This window comes from Haemaphysalis longicornis, unplaced genomic scaffold (assembly GCF_048455015.1).
Source record: "Haemaphysalis longicornis isolate Haplotype H1 unplaced genomic scaffold, Haemaphysalis longicornis Haplotype H1 scaffold_1, whole genome shotgun sequence".
In the NCBI taxonomy this organism is placed as follows: domain Eukaryota; kingdom Metazoa; phylum Arthropoda; class Arachnida; order Ixodida; family Ixodidae; genus Haemaphysalis; species Haemaphysalis longicornis.
In genome coordinates this window covers 318887357-318911212 of record NW_027526203.1, presented here as the reverse complement: position 1 = coordinate 318911212, position 23856 = coordinate 318887357, and the positions used below count along the sequence as shown (strand labels likewise).

At 46.9% G+C, this 23856-nt stretch overlaps 1 protein-coding gene across 1 annotated transcript in view; it reads left to right on the top strand.

Annotated features, from left to right (window-relative positions):
• Positions 1-23856, top strand: part of Vav (Vav guanine nucleotide exchange factor) — a 235227-nt gene that overhangs the window by 207164 nt on the left and 4207 nt on the right. The window contains 4 exon segments of the mRNA XM_077691052.1: positions 308-558; positions 11327-11414; positions 14267-14381; positions 20204-20349. Of these exon segments, the coding sequence (XP_077547178.1) occupies positions 308-558; positions 11327-11414; positions 14267-14381; positions 20204-20349 (600 nt within the window).

Sequence of the window (23856 nt, the reverse complement as noted above, 5' to 3'; positions counted from 1 at the left end):
TGCTTTATCTTGTTCACTATTTCGTGTAAAGTACCAATATGTTCACAGGTACACCTGCGTTCAAGTGAGCTAAGTGATAGATGAATAGCATGTGACGAAGGTGACGAAGGCGGAAAATGCTGATCATAATGGGGATATATAAATGTTATTGCTTTTTTTTTTTTTTTTTTATGTCCCAGTTGTGCTATATTATAGCATGCACAGTGAGGTGACCAGACCACGGAGGGATTTGTAGGTGGTTAGTGTACATTCGCAAGTTGCATCTTTTAGCGTTTGCCAGCTGACGCTTGTCGTCCCCTGGGTGCAGCTGGACAAGCGGGGCTCGTACGAGTGCCCAGCCCCCCTGGGCCGAGGCCACGGGGGGCCGGGGCAGCAACCGGCGCCTCCCCTGCCGCCCAGTCGGGACGGCTATGTGAACCTGAACCTGGAAGAGTACCCCTGGTTTGCCGGCACCATGGAGAGGGAAGAGGCCACCTCCCTGCTGGAGAAGTCACCCAGCGGCACCTTCCTGCTGCGCATCAGTGCCAAGCAGAATGGTGGCTACGCCATCAGCATCAAGTGAGTTGATTTTCACATACTTTGGAAAACGATAATCATGTAGCGTAAAAGTGCATATGCTTACAGTAACTGATACTCGTACAGTCAGTTTCCTGTGTCGAAACTGTGCTCACGCGCATTTATTTTACGAACTTTGGGGGAAGGTAACATCAAATGTTCATGTGATGAAAATGATAGGAGCATTGCAAACATTGCACATCTTGTGTCAACACTTACAGCATAGTCACAGGTTCTCATGAGAGAACACCGAGCATGTTGAACGCAGGCTGTTCAGCATGCTCTGTGAGGAGCATCTCCTGGGTGTTGCTGGCTACACTGCCTGCAGTTGAAAACAGTCTCTCGCTTCTTGTCTGGGTGGCTGGTATGGAGAGATGCAGCCGCCAATTTTTTTAGTGTTATTGTGGGAGCATCGACCGGCTGGTGGGTCAGCGCCTTATCACGGTAGAAAGTGCAAAACCAGTGAGAGCACTTCACATGTGCGTAATGATCCCGCCAGTGCAACCTTCTTCTGCTAAGCTTTCCCTGCAAGCACGACACAACCCCTCCCGCTGGTAATCAGTCGGCTATCCTCATTGCTGGGCGGTGACAGCGATTTTGCGTGCTCTTCGTTCCCGGCAAGGCGGCTGATAACCGGCAGAAGGGGGTTGCGTCTTGCTTGCAGGGAAAGCTTAGCAGACGACGGTTGCATTGGTGGAATTGTTCTGCACATGCGAATTACTCTCACTAGTTTCGCCTCTTTCTACTGTGATAAGGTGCTGACCCACCTGCCGGTCAACACTCCTGCTATATTATAAAAAAATTTGACGGCTGTACGTACATATGGGCTACTTTAGCCAGGGCCGGGTACAATTGGCTTGAGTTCTTGAAATGATTGGTTCTCGGCTTGAGGCAGCAGCGGTGCACTCAGGTAGTCAGCCGCTTGCCTAGCGGCATGGCCATTGTCAGTTTCTTGACATGTGAGGGAGCTCAATTCAGAAAGGATAGTCCACACAGTGCTTGTCATACCTGTTGCTGACCCCGGTATGACAGAATGACCTTGGTCATGTTCCTGCTGTGATGGCAGAAGCTTTTTCACAGTAGACACAAGCAAGGTTCTTGCCCACTTTTTTTGAGCTTCCATAGTGTGGCAGATACTCCTAAAGCAGCATGGCAAGTGCTGACACTTTGGCCATCTTGATCTCGGGAAGTCTTGTCAAAAGGCTGCGTAAGAGGCTGGAGGCAAATGGTGCTGCTTCGTCTGCTCCAGATATGTGCTCCTCAAGCATGACATGTGTGTAGGGCAGGAGTGGAATAACTTGTGGGAGCGTTGGATAGTGGTCTGCAGAAAGCTCAGCAGGAGCCTGCTCCAAGGGCTGAAGCACTCTGACCACAGCATTTACGAGTTTCCACTCTTGCGCGCTCAGATTTCCCACCGAGTCCGACTCCAACAGCTTTGCACAAATAGGAGCCTGAAGTTTCCATCAGCTTTGCCAACATTGCATGTTCGCTGTTCCAGTGGGTTGGAACACCTTGGATAACTTCAAGAGCCTACATTCTGTATTTAGAGGAGCCTGCCTCATGCTTGCGTGCTTTCCTTGTAGTGTCCCACAATGGACCTTGATTTCACACAAAGTAGGGCAAAACGTGAGACTTCCTTTTTTGCGTCGCTAATGCACAGTTGCAGTGCATGTCCAAAACATTGCAGTCTCTCCCACGATGACCTGGAATAAGCCAAAACAAAGTTTCTTCTATTGTCCATGACAGCAAAGGTGGGGATGTTGTCAGGAAGGCCATCGCAGCCATCCACTTCCTTTTCTGATGGAAGCGAAAAGCAAATAGCAAAAAGTGTGTACGAGATTTCGGCGTACGTTAAAGATCCCCAGGTGGTCAAAATTAATCTGGAGCCCTCCACTGTGGCGCGCCTCATCGCCTGCGTTGCGTCGGTGCGTTAAACCCTACAATCAATCAATCAATCCACAGAAACAATATAAATTTCAATAAGTATAAAACAATAAGTTCCCCCCGCACGGGGCACCTTGAGTAATCTTGGTGACGGTACTGGCGATACCGCGGACCCCGAGCCCCCAAACATAAGCTGGATCCAACCGTGGCGATGTGTTTATAGGTGGAGGGTTAGAAACCACGAACGGTGGCCGTCGGAGCCCAGGTCAAGCTCCGGCGGATGGGCTCCCTGTCTGTTCACCAGGCAGGGAGCTCCGGGACCTCTTTGACTACCAGGGTACGGTCAAAGAAGAAAGTACCCCCGTCTCCCTGCTTTTTCCTATGCTATATGGATAAATCAAAACCCCCCCCCAGACGTGATCGGCCCCCTAAAAGGGGCCGCACCGAAGCATCCTTTCCTTCTTTGCCTTCTATCTCGCTCCCAAAGCCAGATAACTACCCTCGTTTTTTGATCATTGAATCTGTAGACAAATCGAAGCCGGTTTCCTCTCAATCTGTATTTCTTGTTTCTAAATACCTTGAAGGTATCATCGGCAAAGCATATGATGCCAAAAAGCTCAGAACTGGTGAAGTGCTAGTTGAAGTTAAAACTCAGCAGCAATCCACAATCCTCCTGAAACAAACCCGCATGGCAGATCTGGAGATCAGGGTCACACCCCACCGCAGCCTCAACAGCTGTCAAGGTGTGATCTCTGAGCCAGATCTCACGTCCGAGACCGAGGCCGACCTTTTGGAAGGCTTAAGGGATCAGGGCGTCACGGCTGTAAAGCGCATATCAATACGCCGCGATGACAAACAGGTAGCAACTAGACACATTATCTTGACCTTCGATCGATGCACCCTTCCAGAATCCATAAATGCCGGTTACATACATTGTTCTGTCCGCCCATACATCCCGAACCCACGGCGCTGCTTCAAGTGCCAACGGTTCGGGCATGGCACAAACTCCTGCCGCGGCCGCCTTACCTGTGCAAAATGCGGCCAACATGACCACCCATCCGAAAACTGTAACACCCAGAGTTTCACCTGTGCCAACTGCCAGGGGCCCCACGCAGCGTGGTCCCGCACTTGCGAGAAATTCAAACAAGAAAAGAAAATAATCAATGTCAAAGTAACAGAGAACATCACCTTCCCAGAGGCGCGAAAGAGGTTCGCCTCTTTCCCCCTGGGGAGGTACGCCGACGCAGCTCGCCGGGGGGCGGAGCGGCGTCTGGTTTCGGCGGGGACCCAGTACCGCGAGTCGGACTTGGTCCCGCCCCCGCCCCCCCCTGGGTTGCCTCTGGCAGCCCGACCCGCCTCCGCACCGCTCGCTGAGCCAGCAGCGGTTGTGGTGGCAACCTCTTCCGTCGGGACCGGTGCCGCTCCCGTCCCTGCCTCCCCGTCCTCCAGTGCGTTGGAGGGTGCCATGGACACCACGGGCCCCGCACCGGCTCCCACCGCCACCGCACCGCCCGTACCACTTCTGGTGCCCCCGACACTTGCGGCGGTGGCGGTTCAAACGAAGGGCCCCCGAAGGCGGTCCAAGTCCGGGGGGCCCGGTTCAACGGGCACACCCAGGACATCGGACGATGAGATGGACGTCGGGCCGTTCTTGCCTGCGGTGCACCGCAAGGAACGCGTCCCGACGCCAAAGCCTCCCGACAAGCCAAGAAAGGCGAGAGTCACAGCCCCGAAAGACGACACATAAACAAACACATACACTCCAGTAGCTCTAACACTAAATAATGGGAAGAGAAAACATAATTCAATGGAACTGTAGAGGCCTTCTTAAAAATCTTGACGATGTATACGAAATATTGCATGCTAATCAGCCAAGTGTAATGTGTGTTCAGGAAACACATTTGAAATCTAAACACACAAATTTCTTGAATAGTTACCTGGTATACAGAAAAGACAGGGATGGCTGCACACACTCTTCTGGGGGTGTGGCCATACTTGCCCGGAAATCTTTAGCATGCCACCCTGTCACTTTGAACACCATCCTTGAGGCTGTAGCAATACGCTTAATAATATTTAATAGGTTGATAACGGTATGCTCCATATACATTCCTCCTGATGTTTCACTTTTAAGCTCTGACTTCGAGGCGCTGGTAGACCAGCTGCCCGAACCATACATCCTTACAGGCGACCTTAATGCTCACAACTCTCTTTGGGGCTCTTCCAGAACGGATGCCCGAGGTCGCCTGATAGAGAAATTCCTTACATCTTCTGGAGCATGCCTTTTCAACAGTAAACAGCCTACATACCATAACATAGGACACAACACATACTCATGTCTTGACTTGGCGATTGGCTCAGCAGTTCTCTTTCCTCTCCTCGAGTGGGGTGTGGGCACTGACCCATACGGTAGTGACCACTTCCCCACCTCACTCACATACATAGGTAAAGGCCCATGCAGTCCATCTTCCCATAATAGGTTCAATGAAGCACGAGCTAACTGGAATACATTTACAGAGACATCCAAACTACACCACACATCCATAGGACACCTACACGTCGAAGAAGCTACCCAACTCCTCACGGCGCACATCCTCGACGCCGCCGAAAAGTCCATTCCCCACGCCTCTGGTGCCCCGCGCAACCAGCGGAGGCCGTGGTGGAATGAGGACTGTAGGCGGGCGCGAGAGGCCCAGAACAAGGCGTGGGGTGTCCTTCGTCGGTACCCCACGTCGGGTAACCTCATTTTGTTCAAACGGGCCAAGGCGTTAGGAAAACGTGTGCGCCGTGAGGCAAAACGAGAGAGTTGGCGTTCCTTCATAACATCAATAAACTCCTACACAGACACACGGAAAGTATGGACAAGAATACGGAAACTCAAAGGACAACAAACACACAGCCTGCCCCTGGTCAGCACAACAGGGGACACACTCGAAGACCAGGCTGACACCCTCGCGCAACACTTCCAACACGTTTCCAGTTCAGCACACTACACAAACACTTTCATGAAACACAAACAAACGGCCGAAAAGAAACCTATACTAGATAACAATCGGTCAACATCATCTTATAACTCAGAGTTTTCACTGCATGAGCTGAGGGCTGCTTTGAGCACGTGTAAACCCTCAGCTCCAGGCCCAGACAACATCACATACACCATGATACAACACCTGCACGCAGACACTCTTCTAACACTCTTACATCTATATAACAAGATGTGGCTTTCGGGGCACATTCCAAACTCTTGGAAGAAGGCTATAGTTGTTGCTTTTCTGAAAGAGGGAAAGGACCCGTCGTCCCCCTCAAGCTACCGTCCTATAGCCCTGACGAGCTGCCTGTGCAAGCTCTTCGAGAAGATGGTAAATCGCAGGCTCGTGTACTTCCTCGAGTACAACGGTCTTCTCGAGGGCTGCCAGGCAGGCTTTAGGGTGGGGCGATCGACGAACGATCAACTAGTGGCTCTTGATTCGTACATCAAGGATGCCTTCGCGCATAAGCAGTACTGTTTAACTGTCTTTTTCGACCTCGAGAAAGCCTACGACACCGCTTGGCGCTACGGGATCCTCAGTGACCTGAAGTCATTCGGTGTCTCGGGTAACATGTTAAACACTCTTGTCAGTTACCTGTCAGAAAGAACGTTTCGAGTGAGAGTCGGTGGTGCACTCTCAAGGGTTCACGTGCAAGAAAATGGCGTGCCACAGGGTGGCGTGTTGAGCTGCACTCTCTTCATAGTAAAAATGAACTCTCTTGGTAAGGCACTGCCACCCACAATCTCTTATTCCATGTATGTAGATGACGTCCAGATATCCTATAAATCATGTAATATGTCAATCTGCGAACGTCAAGTCCAGCTTGGTGTCAAGAAACTTGCCAGCTGGGCAGACAACAATGGGTTTAAATTGAATCCTGCAAAAAGCTCCTGCGTTGTGTTCACCAGGAAGCGTGGGGTCCATCCAGACCCAGACATTACTCTTAATGGCGTGTCGCTTCCTGTGAACAAGGAGCACAAGTTCTTGGGTGTGGTGTTTGATCACAAACTCACATTCATTCCCCACATCAAGGAACTTAAAAATAAATGTCTCAAAACAATGAATATACTTAAGGTTCTCTCCCACCAATCCTATGGTTCCGACAAAGAACTCTTGCTTCGCTTGTATACTGCTTTGGTTGGGTCTCGTTTGGACTATGGCAGTGTGGTGTATGGGTCGGCGACTAAGACAGCCTTGCGAATTCTTGACCCAGTGCTACACTTGGGCCTTCGTCTTTCGGCGGGTGCTTTCCGCACTAGCCCTGCTGAGAGTCTGTATGCCGAGTGTAATAAGTGGAGCCTTGAGAACCAACGGACGTACATGGACTTACTTTATGCTTTTAAAATTTCATCGCTGAATAATCATCCTTTTTATCCTGTCTTTAACGATACATCCACATCTCTGCTCTTTGTAAATGGCCCATCCGTTCCTCTGCCCTTTTCACTTAGAGTGAAAGAGCGAGCCTCGGATCTGAGCGCTTCGTTTTTAGACGTGTACAGGTCAACCTCTTTAAACATTTTACCGCCTTGGCAAGTTCGCCCTGTGTCCTGTGACCTTTCTTTTATGAAACTTGACAAAAATCGGGTACCGCGAGCTGCAATACTTCAGCACTTTCTTTCTTTGCAGTTCAAATACCCACGTGCTGAATTCTACAGTGACGCTTCTAAAACCTCCACTATAGTGTCGTGCGCTGCTCATGGTCCGGATTTCAGTGCATCCAGAACCATGAGCGTGCACACAACAATTTTTTCAGCAGAAGCGTACGGAATTTTACTGATTGTACGACATATCCTTGAAAATCAAATTCCCAATTCTATCATCTACACAGATTCTTTGAGTGTTGTTCGCGCATTGTCATCGCATACACCCCCCAAAAACCACATAGTTAATCTTGTATTCAACACTATCATGTCGGTGTATGCAGACAAGCATCGGCTGCTCCTCTGCTGGGTCCCAGGACACGCTGGGATCGCTGGGAACGAGTTGGCAGACGAGAGGGCCGGTGCTGCTGCACTCAGGAACACTGTAGACATAACAAGCGTACCATATACAGACCTCAAGCCACACATAAGACAACACCTGCGCAGAACATGGCAAACACACTGGGACGAACAGACAGACAACAAACTACATGTAATAAAGCCACACTTGGGACGGTACACAGCTGACTCACACAACAGAAACACAGAAGTCGCCTTGGCTAGGCTACGGATAGGGCACACGCATGCAACTCACTCGTATCTGCTGACGGGATCTCCTAGACCCCAGTGCGGCAGGTGCGGAGAGGCCCTATCCGTAGTGCACATACTAATAACATGCAGGGCACTTCACACCACACGACGCAAACACTTTCCAGAAATCTACAGACAACAAATCCCACTCCACCCATCGCACTTCTTAGGCGATGAACCAATGTTTGCTATCAAACGGGTTTTTAATTATCTGTCAGAAGTTAAATTTCTGAATCTCATATCGTATCATGCATAATCACAACCTGGCCCTCTACACCAGCCATCCTCATTGTCTTTATTTGTTTTTACTTCTGGTGCTATTCACTTCTAGTATTGACTTTAATATGTGGTAGCTAACCATCTTTTTTTTTGGCGCTCTTTGCCCCAGTTGGCCTTGCGCCATTAAAATGCAACCATCATCAAAACAATAAGTTCCGGCTCGAAACAATACCTACACAAGCCTACAAGCCACAAGAAACAAGCCTACAATCAATCATCCAGGTCCCACTCTTTGGCAAACACTTGAAGAAAATTGCTTTGCATGTCGAGGCAAATGCATGCTGCACAAAGTTACAATTCAGCATGTGAACAGCCACGCTCACATAGCTGTCACCCGCTCGTGACATCCGTGTGTCTGTTGTAAGCATGCGGCAGTCAACTCCCAGGGTGAAAATTTCCCCCATGAGTATTTCTAATTCGTTCATCTTTATTGCATATAATACCCCTGTCACACGGGCACTTTCAATCGTGATTGAAGTGAATCGCGATCGAGTTTTCGAGCACGCTCGACTCACTGCCGCTGCTACACGGCACGTTTCAGTAGCGATCAAGAAGTTGCATCGGTTGCACTCGTGTATGCCAGATGGCGCCAACAATGTACTTGCGGCCGGCGTCTGGTAATTTCGCGTGGTCGTAGGCATGCGTAACTATGTAACTGTTACTGCGCGCTTATTTGGGTCAAGTTATTTGACACAATTTGTGGCATTAGTTGAAGTTGTCACATTCTGTGCCATTACTGAGCGGGGACGAGAGTATCGCCGCTTTCGTTCGATCGTGCTTGGAAGCCTCGATCGCGCTTGAGAAACCAGGATTGAGTTCGAGCGGGATCAAGCTCGATCGCAATTGAAACTGCCGTGTAGCAGCGCCTAATCCGGGTTGAGCTCGATCTGGATCGACTTAATCGCGATTGAAACTGCCCGTGTGACGGGTGTAAGTTCGGAATAATCGTTCTCGAAAACATATTTTGAGAAGGGATGACGTACTCTGGCATTGCACAGTTTATCATATCTACAAAACATGTAGTACCTTCAGCCACACTGTACGGCTGAAGGTCATGGGCAATGAAAGTGGCGATTTTTCATGTCATCTCCTTCGCTCTTGCGGATGTCGGCTGGAGCTTCAAGGCACCCTGCAACACTCTTTGAGCAGTGCAAGTAAACCTGTGCGACGTTTGTATTACACTGCCAGAAATACCTGGGTCAAATATTACACGTGCACATGAAGCGGTGAGCGCACAAATCGCTGTGGAAAAACCAACTGCACTCTCAATTTTCCTCATACCATTCACCCCTGGCATGGCTCAAATGACGTCATTGCAGCCATGGCTGTTGTATTGGCTGTCGGTGGTCAACTTCGTGGCTTACTTCTGGCATTTCCTGTGACAATCCGCTGTCGGCGGTGCTGTGTACCAACCTCTTCTATGTCTAAACTTGTAAGCACAGTTTTGGCATTTCTTTCGTTTTGAGTGCGCACGTAGTTTGAGTGACAAACTCAATACTCCCCTTTTAACCAGACCACTCAGCAACAAATATTTATTGCTTCAAAAACACCCTACCAGGTTAAGCGCGCGCTTGCGGGCCGGCAGCCATGCCTGCTTTTTTGTTGCACCATACCGGAAATAGACCCCCTCCACGTTAGGGGAAAAGGAGAAAGCTCCCCAGCCTGTGATATACCGAAGGCCGCCAAAGAGAATGCCTAGAGCGTGCCGCGTGCTGTAGAGAGCGTGCCGCTTTCTTCGTGTTGTTCGCGGTCGAGTTGAGAGGGAACAATTATGCACTATTTCTCATCGCGCATAGTTTCGGTAATAGTGAACACATTTTTATAATTCTTGTGGGAGGAGATTGCTGGGACAATAGACTTTACCAAAAATACATTGCGAGTAGTCAATAGTAAGTGCTGCAGGGTCCCTTTCAGCCTAAAAATGGATGCAACCGAAAACAGCAACCAGCTTTCCTTTGCGGCGCTCCGCTTTGAGGCCACCATTACTTTTTGTTGACGGTCGGACGAGTAAGCCTTGCACTTGCCAGGATGTCATTTCAGGTGGGTCATTAGCGTTGCGGTCGCTCCAGTTGGGGTCTTAAAAATGGACTGGCACGATTTGCACCGCGCTGTGCCTCTGCCGGGAAGCTTTGAGTAGTATTTCCATATTGGATTTGCAAACGTCGATCGCAAATCATGCTCTGATGCCATGCCCGAAGCGTCAAATGATGTTGACACCATTGGGGAAAGAGTTGTGTTGAATGAATTGGATTGGCTTGGCTTCTACCTGCCACCTTTGAGCAAGAACATGTTAGCGATGGCGATAACGCTGGCCGCAGCTACATGTGAACAGTTGACTGTGTGACGCTAAGCTTGCATCACCTGCAATCCATGGCAACATTTCCAAGTCCTTGCTAGCGTACTTGGGGACGTCAAATAATTTGAAATTTTCGAATGCTTGAATTCGAGTTTAAGCGAATTCGAATAAAATATTCGATTGAATATTCAAATTTTTCAAATATTCACCCATCCCTATTCGAGAGTTTTGCAGGCTCCTGCTGCTCATTTGGCTATTGACCTGCGGAAGAGCAGACTTAAATATTTACCATTCCTTGTGCCACCCGTTATGTTAGGGAGCAGTGGGAGGCCACTGCCTTTCAATCCAGAAGAAATCATTCCTTCCCTATGCCGAAACTTCGTGTAACGCTTCTCCCCGTTGCGTAGCTGTATTGTTCAGAAGGATGTTGTCAGGGGTTTACAGTGAAGCTGTTTGTGACACTTTGGCCAGGGTCTTTCGGGACCGCATCCATCCATGTGTATAGGATACACTTTGCGGCTAAGCAAACTCTTTGGCTAAAGCTCTGGGGCTTTCATTCTAATATAGATGTCTTCTCTATCGTCACACTAAGTTTTGGTTGCTTGTTCTGATTAGTTACTTTGCAGCGGTACTGCAAACGTTTCAGAATTTCTGTCTGCATGGGCTTTTACAGGAGGAGTATGGCTCTAGAAAATGGGTATAACTTGTCTTCTACCAGAACTACCCTGAAGCAAAATATATGGCATTTGACTTCTCAGGTGGCTTCGTGAGCGTGGGGTGTTTGTCTTGGCCGGTGTAATAGATAAGTGTCAGTCGCAGTTCTAATGCAAATATTAATGAACCTGCTCATTCTTAAGACATTCGCGCAGCATCATGAAATATGCCAAAACCACCATGAACTGGATTGGGATAGCTTCATGTGTGTCTCCTAGAATAAACTACAGTGTGTGTGCACGTGTGTGCATGTGCCTGTGTGTGTGTGTGTGTGTGTTATAATGTCCCGTTTGCCCCTTTTTTTTTCTTTTTTTTTTTTCTTTTTTTCTTTCTTTTTTCAGCTTCGACAACCAAGTCAAGCACATGCGAGTCTGCTATGACAGCAACGAGTTTTGCCTTTCCGAGACGAAAACATTTCGAAGCATTGTGGTATGTGCATTTTCAAATGTCAGATTGCTGGTGCAGCTTGGTTGTCTGTAGCCACCAGTTATTACAAGAACAAATCTCATTTTCACACATTCCCCCCCCCCCCCCCCTTTTCCCTGTGAAGGAAAACGGAAATTCTAATGTGCGTCAGGTTCACTATTGTTGAGACCACCTATTGTTGAGACCACCTAGGGCTCTTTAACAAGCACTGAAATAACTACACACAGGTGTTCCTGTTTTGCATCTCCATTTTAAAAGCATCCTGCTGCAGCGGCTCTTCACTCTCAGGTGCAAAGGGAGAACAAAGAGACACCTGCACACGAAGTTTTACCCCATGTAATAAGGACTAAGGTGGTCTGAATTCAACTTTGACCCCTAACGCAAGTGCAGCTTCAGTGCAGAAAACTTTAAGCTGAGCGTTCTTTTAATATTTTTAACACAGATTTTTAAGATTTAACCTGAATCATTTATACTCATGCTCGCATATTTTTTGTAACTTAATGAATAGCTTTGTAACTTTTGTAACTTAATACAGTTAAACCTCGATGTAACGAACTTCAATGTAACGAAACCCTCGATGTAACGAACCACGAAATTTTTTGTAACTTCAAGTGTATGCACACCATGTATTTTCACCCTCTGTGTAACGAAGTCCCGTTTGCCGGAATTTCAATGTAACGAAGTTTCATGGAGAACGAGGCACGATATTGAAGTTGTAGAAGTAGATTTTGGGAGACGCAAGCGCCGAAATGGGGTCCCAATAAAACGCGAACGGCGACACGGGTCGCCCAATGCCGCAGATGCAGCCAGCCATGGAGTCTTTGATTAAGTCCCTTGCCTACAAACTGCGTGGCGTGCATACACGGCTGGCGCACTGTTTCTGTCGGAGCTTAATCGTCTACGGCTTAATCGGCATCAGCGTGAACCGCACGCAGCGTTTTCTCCCTGCAAAAACGCAAAACGCGCCCCGCAAGCACCGCAAGCCACAGGCGCGCTGACGCAGCCGCGGAGACCACCTGCGCGATGCGGGTAGCTCCAGCGACGGCTTCTAACCTCTCGCTGAAACGCAACTCGAGGGGCATATAAGAGGGGCGTGCGAGAAAAAAAGCGGATAACGTGGGCGAAATTTTCATAGTAAAACGTGACACGCGCCGCTTACGAAAGCGCCCATCAAATATCCTCCGCGGTGGTAAGCCTAATCGCCACTGGCGTTGCCGCCGCCGCCGCCGCAAGCCGCCGCTTTGCACTTCGTTCGAGTTCGCTCATGCTTGTTGGGTTTCGTCGTCCCAGCAAGCATTTGTGAATCTTTATGAGCCTTGCACGCGCGTTTTTTTTTTTCACACCGGTGTCCGCGATTGCGTGCCGGCGGCGGGAAGTGACTCGCGCTGCGCGCAGCAGTGGGAGGAGCCTGACCAGTTTCGCCAATGGGGAGGCGCGCACCCTATGGCGGGAGCTTCGAAGCGCTCGGGGATGCCGGCTGGCTAGACGATAAGGCCGCCGCGAAGGATATTTGATGGGCGCTCTCGTAAGCGGCGCGTATGACGTTTTACAGTGAAAATTTCGCCCACGTTATCCGCTTTTTTCTCTCGCATACCCCTCTCGTTTGCCCCTCGAGTTGCGTTTCAGCGAGCGGTTAGAATCGGTCGCTGGAGCTACCCGCATCGCGCGGGTGGTCTCCGCGGCTGCGTCAGCGCGCCTGTGGCTTGTGGGGCGCGTTTTTTCGGGAAGAAAACGCTCCATGCGGATCACGCTGATGCCCGCGTAGACGATTAAGCACCGATAGAAACAGAAACAGTGCGCCGGCCGTGTATGCGCGCCACGTTTTCTTTTTCAGGAAACACTTCACGGGATGAACACTTCATTATAACCGCGTATTTCAATGTAGCGAAATTTCAATGTAACGAAGTAAATTACGAATTTTACCGACTTCGTTACATCGAGGTTTAACTGTATTCGAATAGCTCTCTCTCTCTCTGTCTCTCTTTGCCACAGAAGGGGATGAAAGGGTATAATTTGCTTTGTGCATTAATCATATAAATGGCATATTTGCGTAGTTTTATGCAAAATATATGTGGCAAACAATGCTTTAATTCCAAGTAAGTTTGAAGAATTTATATGCACATGAAATGCTCTCTCAATCTTCCTTCTGTGTGGATTATTTTTGGTGACTTTAAACCATGTGTCTCCCAAGTAACTAAGGGTGTTTCTTTGGCTTCTGACTAGAGCATCCACAACATACCCAACCAAGTTTCCATTTTGATATTCGGATTTGTAGAGCTATTTGACTAGTTTCAGCAAGAATGAGAGGTTTGGAAGCACCAATCATGGCAGTGGTAGTCAGCTATAGGATGACAATTTTTTGCACCTGCTTGGCATGTGTATTATGTATAAATAAAAAATGGAGACAAATGAAGTGGTAGAACGTGAAAAATAAAAACGGCACTTAATTTTGCTTGCAGCGGGGATGTAGCCGGGATTGGGAAGTGAGGGAAGGGAAGGGGGAGGGGGTGTTTTTGCTTTCCCCAAAATTTTTCTCTAGGCAATGTGTAAGTGAGTGCTAGTGCTTCTTTTGGCCGAATTTCTACCTTCCCATAACACCCCCAACCCCCTTTAAAAAAAAAAAAGGAAAAATTCGGTATGGCCCTGCTTGCAAGCCTTGCTGAAAGGAAAGCACAACTGTCCTGCGTCTGATCTCAGTACACGTGAAACATTGCTGTGCAGTTTCCTTGCAGTAAGTTGAAGATAGTGTCCTTTGATGCTAGAGGACGGAGCCAGTGACAGGGCACGTGATTTTTGTAGTGAACCAGTGCATTGCAAAGATCAGTGTGCAAACCCCCTCTTTCTCGCCAATGCAGGAGCTGGTTTCTTGGTACGAGACTCACAGCCTTTCAGAAAGCTTCAAGGGCCTGGACATTTCACTTCTCATTCCATTCAAGAACGCAGTCGGTGCTTCAGTCACAAATGGGACAGGTCAGTGACGTGCTACCAAACCTAGCAGTGTCTCACAGATAGCTAGCTGGTGTGGGGTATTGTAGGTACCAGCCACATTAATCCAACTAGTAGTTGTTGGTGCACAGGGTGTGTCCACTTTTTGTGTGTCCACAAGCAAGATAAAAAAAAGCTGAGCACATTCTCGTGGACATGAGGCTCAATGAACGTAGGTGCCTGCTTTTTTAAAAGTAACTTATCTTCAGGCAGCTTATGCAGAAAGGGCTTAAACTGACGGGCACTGGGAAATCATTAAAACGGGAATTTCCTGTTGTAATCCATTCTCTACAGTAATTGTTGTGCTGTTCATAATAACACTTGAGGTGTTCAAAGCCATTGCCGGCCCCCAAGATCACATTGCTATGTAAGATTTTTGCATAAGAGGTAGCCTTTGTTCAGCTGTGTTTATTAATTTTTTTTTCTTTTTAAATGGGGCCAACTGCTGAATTTCAAATGAAGTTTGTTGGTTTGTTGTATTTAAAGAAAAAATCTAAATCTTAACACCCAGCTTAATGTGAAACTTTTCCCTTCTAACTTTGCTTTTTGTACAAACAATTTTCATTGTCATTTCTAAATAGGTTGAAATTAATAGAATCTAGGAAATGAATAGGATCTAAATGAGCCCTAAAGTGGGTTCTTTGACCGATATTGCATATACATAGTACATACACTTTGTTCTTTCTACACGCCTGCAGCACCTCTGCACAGTGTTCGGCAAGGGCGAATAATCGCGTAAACACCATTTCCAAAGATTAGCACCGGCACTTGGAAAAGGCCTAGCGCATGCGGTCAAGCGTGTAAAGACGCATGATAGGCTGAACAAATAAAGCAAGAATATAACTAGGCGCAATTATTAACCAGCTATAAAACATCTGTCATGGCCATCAGAATTAGCTAGGCTCTTTTAAATCCCTTCACGACGAGGCTGGTTTTCCCGAAGCCGTTCGTCAAACAAATTGGATTGCTGCCCAACGTTCCCCCAAGGCAGCTTCCACATTTTGAACGATTTTAGTCTGGTCATTGAAAAGATTGCACATAATGGATGGGAACCAACTTTTGAGGCATTTCTTACCTTTTTCGCCGAATGAAACGGGAACGATGCATGTGTGGGAATACTAAAGACCGAACTCCACTGAACCCGAGTTTTTTATTACATAAAAAGAACTGACGAGGGCAGACTCGCCTCCGGATGCACCACTTTGCGTATTCTATAGCGCTGTTTTCAATCTCACTGGAGTCGTGTTTATCGGCAGCAACGTTGTTCTTGACGGTAGAGCTGGCGGTCTGCTTAGACAGGCCTGTACTTCTGGCGATGTCGGCCTGTTTTTCCCCATGTTCGACAGCGTTAATTACGCCTAATTTATCCGACAGTGAAATCAGCTACCTTGCTGCTCATGCCGCTGGTCGCACAAAAAAAAAGCCACTGGCACTGGCTTGGCTTGGCTGCGCCAATGACCCGGCTGCCAGCGATGTTGCCAACATCGATGTTGCCAACAGTTTTCTTGCCAAACTAAACAAAGAAGCATATCGGGTGCCGGCCCCGCGGAAGTCCGCTATTAACATTCAGTCGAAACAATTTTCGGCCAAAATTTAGTCTGTTGTAGCCGATAGTCTGCTCTAGCCGGGTCCGTTATGAGCGGAGTGGACTCCATTTAAAATACATGGGGACCAGACAAACCAACAGAAATAGTCGTTGTAACCGAAAGTCCGTTGTTGCCGGATCCGCTCTAACGAGCGTAGACTGTACATTCAAATTTATTTGGATTTTTATGTTTGATTTTTTGGAAGCTTTTGCAGAAAAACAGCTGGAGTGATGCAGCTAAACAAGGTACCAGTAAACTATGCCCAAAATCGAGGAGTGCAATAAGACTAAAAATATTGTTCTATTTCGTCTGTAGCAGAAGTCGCGACAGTTTGAAGTTTGGGCTTGAAAGGTGAGAAACAGAAAAACTGGTTTTGCCTTTCAAGCCCACACTTCAAGCTGTCCAAGCCCAAGCTTCAAGCCCTTAAACTATGCAGCAAACATTTTGCTTTTATTCTGCGTAAGCTCTCGCTAGTTTACTTGATACACACTCCCAGGAATCTTACGGGTGTTAACAGGGATTCTGGACTTTCCAGCTACATTTGCCACAGCAGCATTGCTACCGAAAACACTGTGACGTCCGTGACATTACACAAGATGATGTCACCTCCGTACGCGTACATAGCGGAATTTCAAAATCTCCGTCGCGTGCTTGATGGCCGAGCAGTTTATACTAGGCTGATGTGAATAGTGATTTTGTGTACATAGCGGAATTTCAAAATCCCCGTCCCATGCTTGATGGCCGAGCAGTTTATACTAGGCTGATGTGAATAATGATTTTATTAAAATAGTTTCGAATCAAAGTGAATTGTTCGCAATTGCCAAACGATAACTGAAATTATGGTTTGAGTTGCTGGTTTGCAGGTAATGAAAAGGCTTTTTGAGAAACCTTTGCAAAGTTTTTCTGCAACATAAAACAGACACAATGAAGCCATCCGGCTGCTTTTAGCCTCATTGAAGACATCATATTTTATGTGAAGGCTACTGTTATGTCGTTTGACCATCTCAATGACACGTTTCAGCATTAGCATAATTGGGGCATGTAGCTGTATATTCTGACAAGCTATGCGAATTCCTTAAAGCAGTACTGACACGAAATTTCAAAGCTGAGGTAACTATGTAGGACGCTTCCTTTTTATCAGGAGATATCTCCCAGCAAGTTTCAACAGCAACCGTTCAGCGAAACATATTTAAAATCCATTTTAATCTTCGCCCGCACGAGAAAGCCCAGAGCGGACGACATGACATCATCTGCTACTTGCCCCAAACTGCCGACGTCGGGGCTCCCGTGACGAAGCCGACGCGCTGGCTGTGGTTGGCGCGCGCTGCTCCGGCGTATGTATCACGTCATGGTTTTGGGACTGACGTCATGCTGCCCGGGCCTGTGGGGACGGTGAAGACCTCGGCCGGTCTGGGCGCGTGCGTGCGCTCGCTCGCGCGCGCTTCCAAAGTGGCAGCGATACGGCAAGAATGGTGACGTCACGTGATACCTCCTGTCATGGCGACCGCTCGGCGTTCTCGAAACTGAAACTGACACAAATAAACGACGCCATAGGTGAATGTTTACGCTGCGCTGGACTGTCTAATATGTCATTCTATGAATAGTGGGCTGGTGAAAAAAACGCATAGCAGTGAAGAAAACGTAACACCAAAATTTCGTTCAGTACTCCTTTAAGGGGGAAAAAAATTAAGTTCCATGGATGCTCATGTAAGTTCTTGTGAGGCAGCTCTGCATGTGGGGCAATGCAAGGCATGAAAAATTTGCCTAATTTATAAAATCTCGCAGGCATGCCCTCATGTATCGCCCCATTTTGCACACTCACTGCTTGTGGGTTCATGTCTCAGCACTAACAATGACAATGCATGAAAATTTTAGCACGTGCGCAGCAAATTATTGTACACACTGAGCAATCTTGGATTGCCAAGTGCGTACACTGGATATGGATTCGCTGGAATGAGACAGAATGCGTGGATATGGGTTACACTAAGGACATTTCGTGCCTCATACAATGATGCAAGAAGCGCTGAGACCACAACAGGCGCAAGTGCGTGACAACAAAATTAGCAGGTCTGTGAGCTAGCTTCTCCAGTGCTTCCGTGCCAAGAAAGATTCATTTGGGTGTCAAAGTGAGGAGCTAGGCAAGTTTATCATTCTTCCTGTTGTCCTATATACCGTATGTAAAACGCAACATCCCGTTTTTAAAAACAGCTCAAATGTTGCGCATCAGTTGATCAGCTAACTGGAGGCTATAGCAGTGTGCAGCGAGGCTTGCTTATCTAGAGGGTGTTGACCAGAGTTGCTTGAGTGGGAGAGCAGGATCACGTTATCAGGATGCGAAAAGAGAAGCAGGACGGTCAAGTTGGCTCAACGCCAAGGAGATAAGAGCACATGGAGAATAAGCACACGGTGAAAAAAACTGTGCATGTTAATGACACTTCCTCTTGCCCCCCTGCCACATGCAACTGGTGCATTGCTGGTACCCTGTCTACTGAAAGAAGCTAGTGAATTTTTCAAACTTCAAAATACTTCCAAACGTATTTGAAGTTTTCTAACAGTGCCGTTTCATTTGATCCTGAAATAAATATCATATTATTTGCTTCGGCACTCGTATTACTCTAGTCCACTTATAACAACATCCAAGTGCCAAGGAAATTCCGTTGTTAAAACTGATGATTGTCATAAGCGGATTGCGAAAAAAAAATGAAACAGAGCTCAAAACATTTTATTCGCTCGCAAGCAAGGTCGTACTACTACTTATTTGCGGAAAAGATGCCATGGTCGGTCAGCTTTGTTTGCCGCACGCGAAGTCAGTGCGCATCTTTTTCAAGGGCATCTATAGGTGCTTCACCTAGCTGAGGTAAATGCCCTTGGCAGAACAACAAAGTCCCCTAGAAACTGTAACATGCATTGGGCCTCCCGCGAAGTCACTACCTAAGTAAGCTGCGCAACCATGTTGTTAGAGTTGTCATTGTCACCGCTGTCCGCAGGATGCATCCACGCAACGATCGCCTCTTCAGTGATGTTTCCAAAACATTGGCCTGGATGTCCCTTCCACGGAAAAATGGAAGCAGTTGAAGAGGCCAAAATATAGCCGGTCATGGAAGAGGCAGTCAAATTCACAGCAGTGCACACGTGACACAACAAGCAAATGATGCCAAAGCGGTGGTGCCGGGAGGGGGGTTCGGCAGGAAAACTTCTCCCCTCCTCCCTGCGCTTCCTCGTAAGCGGTGCAGTCGACTCGTTTTTTGAGGGTAGGAAGGGATGCGAGGCACATCGCAGCTCGCAGTCCATGCCGCCGGTGGGAGCTCGCATTTTCGGCGTACACTGGAACTATATACAATCGTTATATCCGATATCGCGGTGCTGGAGCATTGTAATAAGTGGTTTATTTCACTACGAAACGCATACAAAAGTGGACGTTGCCGCAGTTGTTTATCTTTATGTCCGGTATATTGTTATAAACGGTGTCGTTATAAGCGGACTTGACTGTACAGGATGTAACTCTCGGTTTTGACACTGTAAAGAAGCAGACTCTGACCCTATCTGGAAAAACAACACAATGGAATAACTAAATTTAACGTGACGACATTATTTGCACATCAGCAGAAATTGTGCTCATCTGGTTTGTTGATCAGTTCTTCTTAGAGGAATGGGAATATTCAAAACTTGTTATTCTTTGCGAATAATGTTAATCCTATTTTATTTGATTTCGAAATATTCAAGGTATTCAAATATTCAGAAATTTATGAATAACAGAGTAGTAGAAGTTGGTCCTGCTGCATTACATGAAAAATTTCAAGATTTATGGCATGGCTTGCCCCCATGGATTGGCTTTTTTGCACAATGCCGAAGTTGTGCAAAAAGAAAAGCCTACCATGCCTAAGCTTTGCTCAGAGCTATCGGAAGTGAAACGCTATGTGTGCAAAATTTATGAGCTGAAAAGAAGTTTAAAGTATGGTTCACAGTTGCAAACAAGGTAGCTAGCTAGAAAATGGGGTCCCTATGGATACCATTGTATCTGCTGCTTTCTTTATTTTTTCTGTTGGGTGGCATCTGCTTGCGAGCACAGTGAGCATGGGTTTCTTTGCCCCTTTCCCCAGCCTCACAAGCGTTGCATAACCACCCTGTTTTGCATTGCCACTCCCTCCTGCGAACAAACGTTCAAATCGCTTTTGCTTAGTGTAGACGTACTTACCCTTGTGTGTTTCTTTTACTTGGCAGTGGAACACCTGGGGCAAGCAGTGGCGCTGCACAACTTTCTGCCAACAACCGAAAGCATGCTTGGTCTGGTCAAGGGGGACGTGGTCACAGTGCTGAGCAAGGCTGGCCAAGAGAAGGGCTGGTGGAAAGGACAGATTCAAGAGCGGGTGAGTGAAACAGGCACTTGGCATCATAAGTGATCTGCTTTTTCCATTCGACTCCCATGTTGGCCGTTTTGTATTTTCTCCATACAGCAGAAAGATGTGCACACTGTGCTTTCTCTGTCAGTTTAGATCCCCTGCTCTCACAACACAGCTTTTGCTGATACTGTTGCAGTCCACTAGCAGTAAAGTGAAACCTCATTAACATTTTCTCAATGAACCTGTAGTTCATCCTTAAAAGCAGATACGTGAAATACCCAACTCTGCTGCTTTATAGCCAGCCCATTTAACACTTACCTCACACATAGCAGTTAATTGTAACTACTAGGGGCGTGCGAATACCAAATAGTAACTTTTGTGTCGAATATCGAATATCATTTTTTTTTTTACAGGCCTCAATTTTTTATAGGTTTTTGTGCAAAAACGGAGACTACTTTGTATGTTCGGAAGTTTTATGACAATTTTTTTTTTCAACATAAAGAACGCACTTTTCAACTCTCATTCCCAGCAGTCCAGTCGCCGAACCACTGAGGCGGTACTTAAAGAATATGAAACGAGCGCGAAACTCATTTGAAAAAAAAAAAAAAAAAAAGAAAGAAAGAAAAGAAAAGACTTGCACTGGAGTTTCTGTACTGCAATCATAGGCAACAGCTAGACAGTGCCTCGTAACTCCGAAGTGGGCACCTTGCAGGCATGAGCAATATGACGCGAAAACACGGCATAACCACAATCACGCCCAACGATGACGCACTTTTTTGGAATCACATTGGGAGCGTGAAGCGCGAACGGTACGTTATGGAAGGAAAGGTCGCACAACAGTCGCAGTACACGAGCCTGCACTACTCACTGTGGTCTAAAAAACAAAAAAACATGCAGTAAACATACAAACATACACCAACTGCATTAAGAACAGCCAGACCCACCATTCATATTAAATTAATGGAGGTGCTGTCAAAACAACAAAAACAGTGGCGATTGCTTTACCGGAAACTGCCCTAACATGTAAATATCCGGTCACAGAATTCAAAATGGCGGCCAGAGTCGACGGCAACAGGGGCGACAGCACAAAGAAAAGATTTTGTTGACGCAATCTCAAATTGATCCGTGCAGCGAGATAAAGTTTATGGCCTATGCAAGGCGCACTCGTCAAAGGCGCGATTAGGATGAAACTTGCCGAGCAGATGGTGTAGCAGCAGTGCGTTAGCGTGCGCGCCGATCTCGCTTTCGCAGAGCCGGGCACATACGGAAAATCCACTCAACTATTCGAAAAACCGAATAATACATATTCAGTTCGTGAATCGAATTATTCGCGGAGGTACTATTGAATTCGTATTCGAATATTCGAGTATTCGCACACCCTTAGTAACTACTAGTTTATGCGTGCTACTTACAAGCTTACCAAATGATTCCTCCTTCTCTCCCCCCAGAATAGTTTTTATCGACCCCCCGCCCCAACTTTATTTGCGAATTTACTTTCTTGTCACCTTGCATAAAAAATGCAGTGGGAATATGTTTTTATCTCGGCATGTGTCGCTGATGCCTTAGACGATCTCAGTAACTTGGTATCACGCTACAGTACGCACACAAACGTTAAAAAGCGCATTCTAACAAAAAGAAATCTCAACAGTAGCCAGAGACTCGGTGAGCCCGAATGCTGTGGCCCACAATTTAAAAATTAAAAGCTTGTGGAGTGCCACCTGCTAAACAGGAAACAAACCTTCTTGTGTATAGCGCCATGAAAGCACTGCGGCGTGCGAACAAAGCACGAAACATACTCCACACTCCTTCCCTGCTCTGCACTGTTCCGGAACTTCGCCATTACGCTCCATGGTTTTGTTCAGCTGTGTTCCAACCTTTTTTTGTGCTCCTGGTGTGCGGCGTACGATGGGCCAGTACATGAGCTACACAGCCGGTTTTAAACTGAAGGTGGTGGAGCATGCGTTGAAGCATGGAAACCGTGCGGCTGGGCGGCACGTGAATGTTGACCCAGTGCATGTACACTGCTGGCAAAAACAAGAGGTTCGGGCGATGAACATGTCTTGCCGTGTGTTTCGGGGGCCCAAAGAAGGGAAGTTTCCCTGTGTGGGAAAAGAAGTTTTGGATTGCCTTGACGGCACGGAAGACAATGCACTGTGGGCCCATGACAAATGTGAAGCGGCAAGCGACTTTGACATGGCGAGTAAAGGGACGATGGCAAGTAGGGGGCCACTAGCATGTTGTGAATTTCATTACATTATTACCTATGTGTTTCTACTAGAAAGGTAAGGTTATGACCGAGCTTCTTTTACCATCTTTGTTGTATGAAATTTCAACTTTTAAAAATTTGTTGCAACTTTTTCCCGCATAATGGAACCCCCCCCCCCCTAAATTTAAGCCAAACTTCCCGGGGAAAAAAAAAAGTCGCTTCATTAAGCGAGTAAATACGGTATTTAATGATCATAATGTGCTTAAAAACTAGAGAGCTAATTGTCGAGGGTTGCTACTATCGGAGTAACTACTCAAACTGTAGTTGGGCAAAGCAATGCCTGGCTTGATGGAATAAGACCGTAAAGAGACTGACAGTGTCAGTCCCTTTAATGATTTGGCAATATCAGGAAGCACTTATAAGGGTATTTTTCTAGCTCTACTGGTATATAGCGTTGGCTTCTGCCCGGCACTCAAGATGCCCGGTGGCAACCAAAACCATGATACACCTTGCTTCTGTTTGTATGTGGGAGTAAAGAAATACTGTTGCAAAGCGTGCTCTTAACTGAAATAGTGGCCAGTGGCGTACTTATGATCAAATCTTAATATGCAATAGCCTCTTGAGCTTGTATATTGTGTGCGTTTCATTTTCACACCAATAGAGGGCTGTCCATGGTACAGCAAAGGATGTCCAGGTAGTGGAAATTTTGTTTGATGGCCTAATAACCATGCGCGTGGCATTTCCGATATTCGTATCAAAGTAAATATAGCCCAAACATAGAATGTGGTATTCATACGGAAAATCGGTGCATATTACCATGTGCTTTAGAAAAAATGGGAATACAGCACCACTTAAAATGTTTTTTGTTCAAACATTTTAAAAGAGGTTAGCAATGGATACTTGTATGCATATGTTATTATAGGAGGTTTGTAGCGTGTTCAGCTAGTTTTAGTTGTCAGTCCCTGTAAAAAATCCTGAGGTATTATTAGTTCAACTCACGGCTCAGACTTAACTTGTGGAGCAAAATGACATTTCAGTTGTGAGGTGTACAACTTAGGGTTTCAAAACTCATTACTAGTATTTGTCTTATTTAAATTAAATATAACAGTGCACAACAGCACTTTCACTACGATTGCAAACAATGCACAGTTGATGTTCTGTGCATAGGGAACTTTGCTTGTTTTTAGCCTGGTGTTAGGTGCTGCAGGACACCCTGTATACAAACAGTGCGTTAGATGCACAGGGTATTGATGCACCTGCTTGACTGTTGCCAAAAGGTCTCTGTATGGTTCCTTTACCAAATTGCTCGGTTGAGCTGAAATTCTGAC